General features: G+C 33.4%; 1 protein-coding gene across 2 annotated transcripts in view; it reads left to right on the forward strand.

Annotated features, from left to right (window-relative positions):
* LOC150080635 (scm-like with four MBT domains protein 1) overlaps positions 1-10373 on the forward strand; it is a 179521-nt gene extending 169148 nt beyond the window's left edge. For both annotated transcript variants that reach the window (XM_090381944.1, XM_090381943.1), the window contains 2 exons: positions 2607-2729; positions 10233-10373. In XM_090381944.1, the coding sequence (XP_090238070.1) occupies positions 2607-2729; positions 10233-10373 (264 nt within the window). The remainder of the gene's footprint in view (positions 1-2606; positions 2730-10232) is intronic.
* Positions 10374-12504: the final 2131 nt, after the last annotated feature.

Below are 12504 nucleotides of genomic sequence, written 5' to 3' on the forward strand. Positions count from 1 at the left end.
ACTCTCATATAAAATGCAAGTTGCAAATAAAAACAGTAATTAGAGCATGGTATCACAAAGTTCTGCAAAAAATATTAAAATACCTTGTTTCTTGCATGCCTAGCCATTTTAAATCTGTTATACATTCTCTTGAAAATAACATAATTATGATTTTAGATGAGTAATGAAGCCTGAAAAACTGCTATCAGTGTCTTTTTTATTTTGACCATTTACTATATACTCCTTTTTTTTTTTTTTTTTTTTCCTGCTGAAATTAAAATTTTCTTCACTCAGTTTTACTCTAAGAATACGAATTTCATAATGATACAGTTTTTACTTTTAAATAAAAATAATTTTAATATTTTTTAAGCCAAAATTAAACAGCCAGTTTACTACTAATTTCTGTCATTGTAGGAACAATATAAAGAACTTCATATTGCCTCAAATAGTATTTAAATAGTTTTATCCAACATTTCAGATGTATCACTATAATGTGCAACTATCAATTATGTTATATTTATAATAGATTTATGAATAAAGAGAGCAGTCAGCACTTCTGCTTTGCGAAATTTTGTAACTGCTACACCCCCTATCCATAATGTAATTTAAATTATGAATTCTGTATTATACTGTTTTAGAGCAACCACAGGGAGTGGTTGAAACCCCATCATTAAATCATCCTATGTGGGCACAACCATACATTATCCAGTGAAAAAAATATGATTGCCTACTTATTAATGGGTTTGTTCTCCTCTTGACCAGTACCACTGCCACTTGGTGAAGCATGGACTCTATAAAGTCTCTGAATGAGTTGGTTGCAGTAGGTATGTTGTACCGTATCACCAGGATTATATCCTATACATCTGCAGCAATCCATAGTGGAGGATCCACGTGCTGGATCTGTTGACCTACACAATCCCAGAGATGTTCTATGGGATTCATCGGGCAGATTTGGCAGCCAAGGTAGCACCTGGAAGTCACTTTTCTTGTGAGTTTCTCCCCCCAAACTGGAATGTACCCGTGCCATCTGAACAGATGGCCACCATACCTGATCAACCAGCATATGTAGTTTTTAGCATTCAGAATGTGGTCTAGGGGTATGAGGCTCCAAAAGATACCTAGGAATACATCACCCATACAGAAACACTGCTGCCACCTGCCTGTTTCTGTTGGATCAGGACATTGGAGTGATTCCTTTCTGGGGCTTTTCACCATATCCTCCATCTACTGCATGGAATAGCAGGAAACATGATTCATTGGAAAAGGCAACTTTTTTTTTTTTTCAGTCATCAATGGTCCAATGGTGCTGTTCAGATGTAAACTTTAGGAGCCATTGTCAGTGGGTGGCCGTAAGCATGGGTAGGTTGACTGGACACCTACTGTGGTGGCCTATATAGGGGAGGATCATGGTCTTGAAAGCACTGCTGGTCATCCCCCAGTTAAAGTCCAATGTCAGCTGCTCAACCTGTAGTCAACAATCATCCTTTTTCAGTTTGTCACATCACTTCCCTTGCCCATGTCTATCAAGTACTTCCAATGGCCTGCATGCCACAAACCTGCAATATGTATACCACCAGGTGGGAAGGAACAGCTGAATGTAAAACATGGGGGTGATCATAATGTTTTCACTGGACAGTGTATATAAATGCACAAAGTGCTGTTGTTTTGTAAACATATATAAATTCTCTTTTTGAGCGTAATGCCTCATGTTAGAGATCTGCCAAAGGCACTTAGCAGAGGAACACTGTATAAACCAGGCGATAAAGAGGTGACCCTTGAGTTCTCTTCAAACTGAGAATATAAATACTATTTTTCTGCCCCCCCCCCCCCCCCCCGGTGCTTTTATTGGCAAATTTTCAGTGAGGAGATTGGCATACAAAGACCTAGGAATGAACTAACTACTTCAGTTATATAAAAAATATAAATAGGACTAACCGTTTTGATTCCAGCTAACCATAACTGCAAGATTTAATGGAAAGTTGTGGGGGGGGTGAAAGAAATAATTGGAACTAACCATTAACTTAAATCTTCAAACTAAGTCCTCAGAAAAATGTCAGAACTCAAATTTCTAAATATATTTATTTATAAATTGAATTAGAGCTTGACAAAATGTAAATAATCAGACAACACAAAGTAAAAAAAAAAAAAAGGAGTGCTCTGTTAGTGGACTGCATAATACCAAAATTATTTCTTGAAATAGCTGTATATAAATGTACAATATATTGTTGCTTGTAAACTTATGCACAAGCCTTGAGTTCGAGATCAACTAAAGGTACTTAGTACAAAAATGCCATATCAATACAAACACACTTTTATAGTCTGGTTGATGTGTTCCTACTAAGTACTTTTAGTTGACCTCGAACTTGAGGTATTGTGCCCAACTGTGTACACAGTGGAATGTTCACTGCATACATTGGATTTTAAAAATTCATTTTTTGGTACTTATGTTAAATGTCTTTCAGTCAGCAACTGAATGGGTAAAGTATTAAATAATCATTTTTGCCATTCGTTTATTAGAAGTTTTACTTTTCACATTCTGTATTGACTACTGAATGTAATAATATAAGTAAACAGTTGGTCTTAAACTGTGATACATTAAACTAAACCATTTGACCTTTATCTTGCAGCTTATAAAACCTCCTAATCTTCCATATTTAAAAAATAATCCATTGGACTGGGCTATTGGTGATGTAGCAAAATATATCAGATCTACAGAATGTGCCCCTATTGCAAGAGTTCTCCAAGAGCAAGTGAGTCTTATTTTCATTTCCAAATATAGCAAGCACGTGCATTAAGGCCCTGTTAAGATTTTGAAAAGAGATTGTCATTTATCTAAGTTATCATGCATTTAGAGTAGTAGCTAATGCACAAAAAGCACTAGTATCAACAACAACTTCTGTAACTTTTGAATATAATATATAGTTTTGCTACCTGCTCATTTTTGTTTACGAAGCTTCAAAAATAGGAATGAAGAGCAGATTTTGAAATTTTATTTGTCTTTTACGTGATTGAAGGTTTCATTGAAGGAGAAACACATTTCACCATAATACCGTAAAATTCCACAGAATTCCAGCTATCGGTATCATCACAAATGCAATAAGATCGAGTTTACTACCTGTTTACGAGTTTACTACCTGTTTACTAACAGAAAAGTCCAATAAACTAGAAAGTGTTCTATGGTTATGACCTCCAGAAATGTGCTTTAGAAAAATATCACAAAAGCTTTCAAAACTGATTATTATAACTTAACATAGCAATAAATGGTGGTGTGTTTGTCCAGTTAGTTTTGAAACAGCTTCCTAATTCGGAACCCCCTTCATCAGTTATCCTATGTTAGCTGTTCAGACAGAATCTTTTTGTGGTTCACGAAACGTATAGTGTTTTAATCGGTAAGCATTATGTTTGTTGATTTAATATTTCTTGTCTATGTAAAGTGTATTTAATTAGTGTCTAAAATGAAGAAGGCTACAACAAAAAAAAATTTTAATTTAGAGGAAAAATTAAAAATAGTTAAGGAGTTACAAAATGGCAAAAAGGTTGTGACATTGGCCAAGAAATGCAGCATAAATGAATCTAGCATTTGGCGAATCAGGGAAAATCCTGAAAAAATTAAAAGTTCAATTGTCTATTCCACATCATTGGCTGCAAAAAGCACTACAAAAGTGAGAAATCCATTAATAGAGAAAACTGAAAAATTATTTTCTTTCTAGATAGATCGTAATCAAAAAAGAATGCCTCTTAGTTCAGATATTATTCGTGCCAAAGCTATGCAAATTTTTAATCGCTTACAAGAAGAAGCTGGTCCATCCAATGCAGACATCTTTCAGGCCAGTAAGGGTTGGTTTGAAAATTTTAAAAAATGCCAAAGTCTTCACAATCTAAAATTAATGGGTGAAGCAGCCAATGCAGATATGGAAGCTGCTTCTTTGTATCCAAAAACTTTAAAGGATGTTATTGTGACTGAGGGCTATGTAGCAAGTCAAATGTTTAATGCTGATGAGACTGGCTTATTTTGGAAGCATATACCAAGCCGCACATTCATTTCAAAAGAAGAGAAAACTGCCCCATGTTTCAAAGCTGCAAAAGATAGGTTAACACTTTTGTTATGTGGCAATGCCGAGGTTGACATTTGTAGAAGCTACTGATGGAATAGGCAGTCTTTCAATTCGAGAATAATGGTGGAATTATAACATTCTTGATGCTGTTAAAAATATTGAATTCGCGTGGATGAAGTTTAGAACTCAGCGATGAATGTAGTGTGGAAAAAGCTGTGGTCACAAAGCTGCACTAAAGAAGCCACGGTGGTTGAGACTGTGAGAATTGGCAAAATGATTAGCGGAGAGGAATTAGAAGAACTGGAACCAGCAGATATCGCAGAAGTTCTTGAATCTCATAGAGAACAATTATCAGTGGGCAATATTTTTTCGCAATGCGAAGAAGATAACAAAACTGATAAAAACGAAGAAGATGCACACAAAAATTTGGCTGCGAAGAGACCAGCTGATGTCTTGCAAATTAGCTTAGCCAAGAAGATCTGGGTGTGAGAGTGCATAAGTACACGTTCCTTGAGTGTCCGGGGTTCAAGCCCATGACTGCCAAATACAGTGCTGTTTCTTGTATTCTGTCTATTTGTGAACTCCTCTGACCGTTTGGTCATCCCGGAATATAAACAGAAAATTTATTTATTTATTAATTTGGAGAGGAGTTTAAATTTTCACAGAACTTTATCATTAGCTTTAGTTCCTTATGAAGAATTTATAGAGAAAAACAGCATGCTTCTAAGCAAACAATTTTAACTATTTTTTTTCAAAAAGTGTCAGGTACTGTTGCAAGTTAATCACAGGAAAACAGCAATGACGAATGAATTTAGATTAAAAATCTAGAGGTAAGTATTAGCAAGATTAATTTTATGGACATGTTTATAATTGTTTTCTTATACCAAATGAAAGCAATTTTTTTCAATTTAATTTTTTTTTTGTGTACAAGTACAGAGCCTTCATTATGTCATATAAATTATGTTTTGCATTGCGTGGATTGGACTACGTGGTGTTTTCCTGGAACGTAACCCCCATGCAAATCGAGGGATGACTGTATATGATATCAAAATTATTTTTTGCATCCAGTTCCTTTCCACTTCATAGCATCCAATCAAATTGGTTCGACAAGACTTTCCCTTAAGAAACCCATGTTGTGTCTGAACTATTACTGCAGTCTTGTCTAGATGATCCTGCAATTTTGCTTTAACCAGTGACTCCATTATTTTCCCTGGAACAGAAGTTAAACTAGTAGATCTTAATTACTCGTGTCACCCTTTGATCCCCCTATGTGAATTGGGGACACTTTGCACATCTCCAGTCCATGGGGAACTCCTGAGTCCAAGGAAGCTTTCGTAATTTATGGCTAAGGGATTGCTTACTTCCTTTGCTGCCTCCTATAAATTGCATAATATAACAAATTGTTATTTTATGTAATTTTCAAATGGAAGATAAAGGTTTTGAAATAGTATTAGGAGTCTTAGTGAACAGAGAGCTTGAGCTTATTCTGATTGGCTAATAGAGAATTTGACTTTTTCAAGACACCAAACAGAAGAATCAACTGGTGCTTTTTAATAATATGTTTACGAATATTCGAATTTATACTTCATAATAGTGAGTGCTGAGTGCTTCCATTGTGCAAAGTTGGTAATTGTTATTTAATTTAATTACAATATCAACATTATCTGATTATGGTATATGTTCATTATTTTTTTCATGTGTCTTAAATTCTGTAACTCCATTTCTGGTATGCATGCTATATTTGTGAAAATAAGTATAAATGTTTGATATATCAGAGTGTCCATACATGGTGGAAGTTGACTGAATGTATTTGGTTGAACAACCTTGACAGCTAATTAGTGTACTATATTATTTAAATCACTGATAATGATATCTGTTGAAGGATATCTTTCCCTGGTTTTTAAATGTGCATCTGTGTTTTTTTGGGGGGGGAAGGAAGGGTGGACAAATTATTAGTATACATAACAGATGTATAAATCTTCTCTCCCTCTTCATTCAGTTCAGTATCTGAGGCTATATTGAATTTGAATAACAATTTCAATATATTGAAATTGTTATTCAAATTACTAAGCTTAAATTTTTTAATAAATCTGTAAACAGAAATAAATTTTGGAAATATTATTGTGTCAAATTTATCATTCATATTTAACATTATACATCATTACAGAGTGTCTTTTAATCCAGTTTGATAATTGTTCACTACATTGAGCTTGCCAAATAATAGGGAAAGCTTATATGAACTTCTAAGTGTTTCTCAAACTGAATTAACCTGAATTTTTGCAATTCTGATAACATTGTCTCTGATAATGAGAAGGTTAGAATTCAGTTCTTCGTTTGAAGGTTGATTGCTAGCAGTAATTGTATTTTCCACAGCTGTTCATTATTTTGTGTTGCGTGGTATTTGGTTGGCCTATCATTAGTCAGGCCAACCAAATACCAGGCCTATCATTAGTCAGGTTAGTGATGCCAGTGTCTATAGAATTGGGAGAATCTCCTAAATGATTCAGAGTGGGTGGTGGTCCTGGCAAAGATAAGGCTGAAATTTTTCTTTTAGAATCAAATTTGTGCTGGTGCATTTATAGGAGGTCTGACTCATGTACAACATTTTGCTAAATGATTTCATTCCACTGCATTTAGTGGAAAATGGGATGATTTCCAAGGTTACATATCAAGTGATCACTTTCTTTATTTTACTGTTTACAAATACCACAGCTAATGAAATTTTCTATATTTCTATTCATAAGCTATAAGTTACCCATTCAGTGAATACATTAAGATTTATCAACTCTGACCACCTCTAATGTAAAGTTCAAATTGGATATTGAAAATGTCACCTTAGATAGATATGCTTATATATAAAACTAAACAACAACTGTCAGTATAAACACTGAATGAATACTGGCTAAAATAGAGGGGGGAAATTAATAAATAAATCATGAAATGTATTATACCTGAGGTGAACAAAATCTGATCAAGTTCAAATCAAACATTGAAAATTCAGTCGTGATGATGCGATATATAGCGGCAGAGAGGATATGCCCATCTTCTTGCTACAAAAATTCCAACTGAAGAATTAGCTAATCATAGCTCTGCCTCAGTAACTACTAAAACTTGATGTGATCAAGTCTGCTCCCGATCACATAAAGTTAAAATAGTAGAGCAGGGATGAGTTGTTAGAGTTTTCTCATCCCTTTACCTGGTTCACCACAAATGATTAGATTTTAGTTGGGGCAAATCTAAATCAAATTACAAACTGCTGAAAGAAAAGAGCAACTTAGTAAATTTGCATGTAGGATACATTATAAACTGGTTCACATAGAGGAGACAGTGACCACGCATTCACCTGGATGTTATTTTTCTTAATAGTTGTTATACTACAAAAGACATGGTCACCTTTTAATGACCAGTCATTGTCAGATGTAAAGCCTGATGAATGCCAAAAAAACACATTTGTAGCTAATAATATATCATGCTGATGAGGAGGATGGGATTAATTTAAAATGGACTTTTTTGATATACAAGGCAAATTAAAGATTGGGTGGGGAAAAAAGGGAGAATTATGCTAAAAACATTATATATTTTTTTCTAATTTTTGTTTTATAATTCAATTAATGTAATTGCTTAATGTAATTACATTAATTAATTGAACAGTTTAATGTGATTAAATTAATTACATTAAACTGTTCATGTGCAAAAAAAAATGTATTAGCTGATATGATGTAGATGATGCCCCCTGGTGTTTAGGAATGAAAGTTTACTGATAACTGTACTGCTTTTTCTGTTGTTGCTTAATTGTACTAACCATGCCATACAATATATATAAAATAAAATATAATATAGGTGTTTAGATACACCATAGACAACTCTTAAAAAACTACAAAGTAGTTGTTGTGGGCATCATTTGCTCTTTCTCATATTGTGCTCTGCCTTCACAACGAGTTGCCATGATATTGCACTACCTCAAATAAGTAACACTTCACTAATAGAGAAGACTATTGTTACTTATTCTCAGTGAGTACCACCACCCAGACATGTTTCAAGGCTATTGGCCTATCATCAGTGGGTGGGCAGGTACCCTAGTATTGCAGACATGACGACCCAGTTGTGAAGTTAATCACACAATATGAGAGATGCCAAAAGGTGTATAAGATAATATTTAAAATAATTAAATGCACAAGGCATAATACATTAAGAGTTTAATATCTATATAATATCGGTGTTTAGATACACCATAGACAACTCTCATAGGCAGAGCACAATATGAGAAAGAGCAAATGATGCCCACAACAACTACTTTGTAGTTTTTTAAGAGTTGTCTATGGTGTATCTAAACACCGATATTATATAGATATTAAACTCTTAATGTATTATGCCTTGTGCATTTAATTATTTTAAATATTATCTTATACACCTTTTGGCATCTCTCATATTGTGTGATTAACTTCACAACTGGGTCATCATGTCTGCAATACTAGGGTACCTGCCCACCCACTGATGATAGGCCAATAGCCTTGAAACATGTCTGGGTGGTGGTACTCACTGAGAATAAGTAACAATAGTCTTCTCTATTAGTGAAGCGTTACTTATTTGAGGTAGTGCAATATCATGGCAACTCGTTGTGAAGGCAGAGCACAATATGAGAAAGAGCAAATGATGCCCACAACAACTACTTTGTAGTTTTTTAAGAGTTGTCTATGGTGTATCTAAACACTGATATTATATAGATATTAAACTCTTAATGTATTATGCCTTGTGCATTTAATTATTTTAAATAAAATAAAATAAAAAATATGCATTATATAAACAGTGCAAAAAAAGCCTTGAAGGGTATTTGCGTGTACTGCACAGTAAAGATTTGTTAAGAGTTTGTTGATTAATTTTGACATTCTTCCCAGTTGGGATGTCTTACAGTTCAAGAAAGTGAAAGTGTATTATAAGTATTTAGCAGCATATACAATAATTTTCTGATATATGAATGCAGTCAGGAGTTGATTCTCACAATATCATGTAATGATATAACGGGAGGATGCATGCAAAAAAAAAAAATTTTTTTTTTTTTTTTTTTTGCACTGTTTACATAATGCATATTTTTAATTTTATTTTATATATATTGTATGGCATGGTTAGTACGATATTACATTAAGCAACAACAGAAAAAGCAGTACAGTTATCAGTAAACTTTCACATGAAAATTTGGTGGTGGTTGGTCTGCAAGTTGCCTAATTTAGGAGTTTGTACTGTATTTATTAAATTTCTTTCTGAAATTTGCTTGTTGTTATGTTCTTTATGATAAATACAGGATAATAATTACTGTGTTTGTATTGTACATATATTGTAGTGTAGTTGTAGCTTATTTACAATGTATGTTAATACATAAATAATTTCTGGAAGTATTTCATTCTTTCATTTTATCAAAGATCACGTTTTAATAAAGTTATTGAAGTTGAATAAAAGTTTGTAAGCTGATTTGTTTTTTTATGGAATGTGTGGTGTCATAAGTTCTTGTTCGGAAGATCGAGTTTATAAATCAAATATAAAACTAGGAGATTACTGTACTACTATACATTGTAATTATTTATGGCTATATGAGCTTGAGGTTATGGAGATATTTAGTATACATGTAAGTTCATGAAGTTTGCATCAGTTCTATATGTAACTAAATCAAAATAAACCAAGTTTGTAATGAAAAGGCATTCTTACAATATCTCATATTGAAATCCGTCATGATCCTTACCTGTTCTTGTATTTCAAATTATCAGCACTTCTCGTTACAGATATGTATTTGTTACTTATTCTCAGTTGAGAGAAACTACCCAGATGGACCATTTTGGAGATAATTGTCACCTCATCCAAGGTGGAAGGGTTAACAGCTCAGTTGTGAATTATCTTTGCAATACAAAAGACACCAAGAGGTATACAGTATCAAAGTTGTAATTAATTTAGGGCTGTGAAGCCTCAAGTTATGGGAAATTTAGTGTATAAGTTGGAATAGTTTTCATTCAGGTTTCACAAGATTGAGGTATAAAAATGCCTTTTCTGTATAAACTTCAGTTTATTTTGATTTAGTTGAATATAGAAATAATATAATCTGCACTAACTTGTACATACTGTTATACTTGTATACGATTAAAGAAATTCCAGATTTTTGGATGTTCACAGCTAATTTTATTTTTACTCTCTCTGCATGCTCCTCCATAGGAAGTCGATGGTCAAGCATTGTTGTTGCTCACTTTGCCTGCAGCACAAGAATTCTTGGAACTAAAATATGAACCTGCACTCAAATTGTGTACTCATATAGAAAGGATTAAATTAGCCTTTTATAATGAATTTGCTAAATAAGGTTAAAATGCAGCATACAAAGTATTAAATCCGTTAATATTGCTGTACTGTAAATAAAGTGTGAATAGGATTACATATAACATCTGTATAATAATGTAAAATAATTCCAGTTTTATTAAAGTATTCTTATGTATATTTTGCAGTTATTCAGAATATATTCTATATCTGTCAGTTTTTTCTAAATAGATAGTTTACTGTAAAGCAGTTTCACTTAGAATATAGTGAGAATTTAATGTGCTTGTATCACTGAAGAAGTATGAGTGAAATTCTTATGCTTAAATACAGATGAGCAGGGGTTTTTAAAAAAAAAATCGTCTGTACCTTGCATCATAAGTCTTGAGAACTTTTCAGACAATCTGAAAAGTTCTCAAGACTTTCATCGAACACGTTAATCGAACTCGTGTTATGCGAGTTAGATAAACGTGTTTTTCAGTTACCGCTATTTGAAAAAATTATATCACTTTACACAATGCAAATTTATAGTTAATGCGATATTATTATTATTTTTTTTTATGTGATAGTTGAAAAAGATTTGAATCGCGCGTTAAGCTTACCACGTGTCGGACAGGCAATAAACAAACGTTTGCCTGCTGCCCACCTCAGTGTGTTCCATCAACCATCGGAAAAAGATGTGTTGCTTGTTTGTCTCCCACTAATAAAGTAAATGCAGACTCGCATTTAAAAATTCTAATTTTTGAATGAGCCAGATGAAAATGTTACTGTGAAGGAGATAACGATATTTTTTCGTATCACAGAGAACCTTAAACAGTTTGAGGTTCTCTGCGATATTTATTTCGCCAGGGCCCAGAGAAGATTGTTGTCGGCTATCGGAAATTGATTGATGAAAAGAGAAAGTCAACACTGTTCAAATATTTCCGTAACAAATTGTTTCTTCATTGTGTATTTTATGTCAGAGGTTCCCAAACTTTCTCGGTTCATGGCACCCTTAGTGTCTCAGTAATTTTTTCATGGTGCACCTAGACCAAAAGAAATACCTAACAGTTCTGTTTATTAAGTAGTTATGTTGAAACTGTGAACTACCTCAATCTAGTAGTTTGTGCGGTCCGACAGATGTCGAGTATCGCTGTGTTTCCCTCGAAAATTTAAAATATTTTGCGGCACACAGTTTGGGAAATGCTGGTTTATGCAATAAATATTTAATTCCATTATTTTCATTATCTTTTACATAGTATACAGTTAAAAAGTTATTTAAAGGGTATTTTTAAAAATTTTTATGGACATTGCTGAAGGCCAAGGACTGATTATTATATTCGATTAATGCGTTTCCATTTTGCACGATGTGCTCGCGGGACAAATTAATCACAATTAATTGAGGTCAGCCTGTATTGGCTGAACATATTCATGATACATGTTCAGAAAGCCGTAAGTAATGGTGTCAACAGAAAAGTAAGAATTTTATTTAAATATAGCAGGCATATCATTAGTCAGGCTAGGGAGTTATTATTGTTTTTAGTGCTTACACATATTTGGGAAGATAAAAAAAAAGGAAAAAGAATACTAGGATTGAACAAAGAATCGTTTTTTAAAACAAACCTTTTATTGCTACAGGCATAACGTAGTCAATGATTAATGCCATGATTGGCCTACACTTGTGCCCCCACCAAAACACAAAGAAACATGAATCTACTACTGGGTCTTTATAGTTTCAAAGAATATCCACCAATCTCAGAAATATATTAATCTAAAGGAGAAAATTTAGCAGTGCAACTTCATTTTGTCATATTTTAACCGATTAGTTGAATCACCAGTACAGTACCAAACAATTGATTATTAGTAGTGGCGAAGGATGCAAGCTTATATAGAATCAGCCTAAAAAGCTTATCTGTTAATACCCTCTAATAATTTGCCCAATCTTTCTGTAATTTTATTAAAACTGTCCAATACCACAACACCTGATTCGAGATTGTTCCGACAATCTATTTTCGGCTGAAAGCAAATTTCCACAAATGTATCATAAAATCATCCTTTGTCAGTTTAAATTTATGTTCCCTCGTGTGTTGTCTGAGAAAGAGGAAAGATGCCATTGGCATTTGCTCACTCAATCCTTTAAAACTTTAAACACCTCAATCAGATCTGCTTGCAGGTTTCTAGTTGCTGCAGTTTGCAGAAC

The sequence above is a fragment of the Mastigoproctus giganteus genome, chromosome 9 (assembly GCF_048544385.1).
Source record: "Mastigoproctus giganteus isolate SK-2022 chromosome 9, ASM4854438v1, whole genome shotgun sequence".
Taxonomy (NCBI): Eukaryota; Metazoa; Arthropoda; class Arachnida; order Uropygi; family Thelyphonidae; genus Mastigoproctus; species Mastigoproctus giganteus.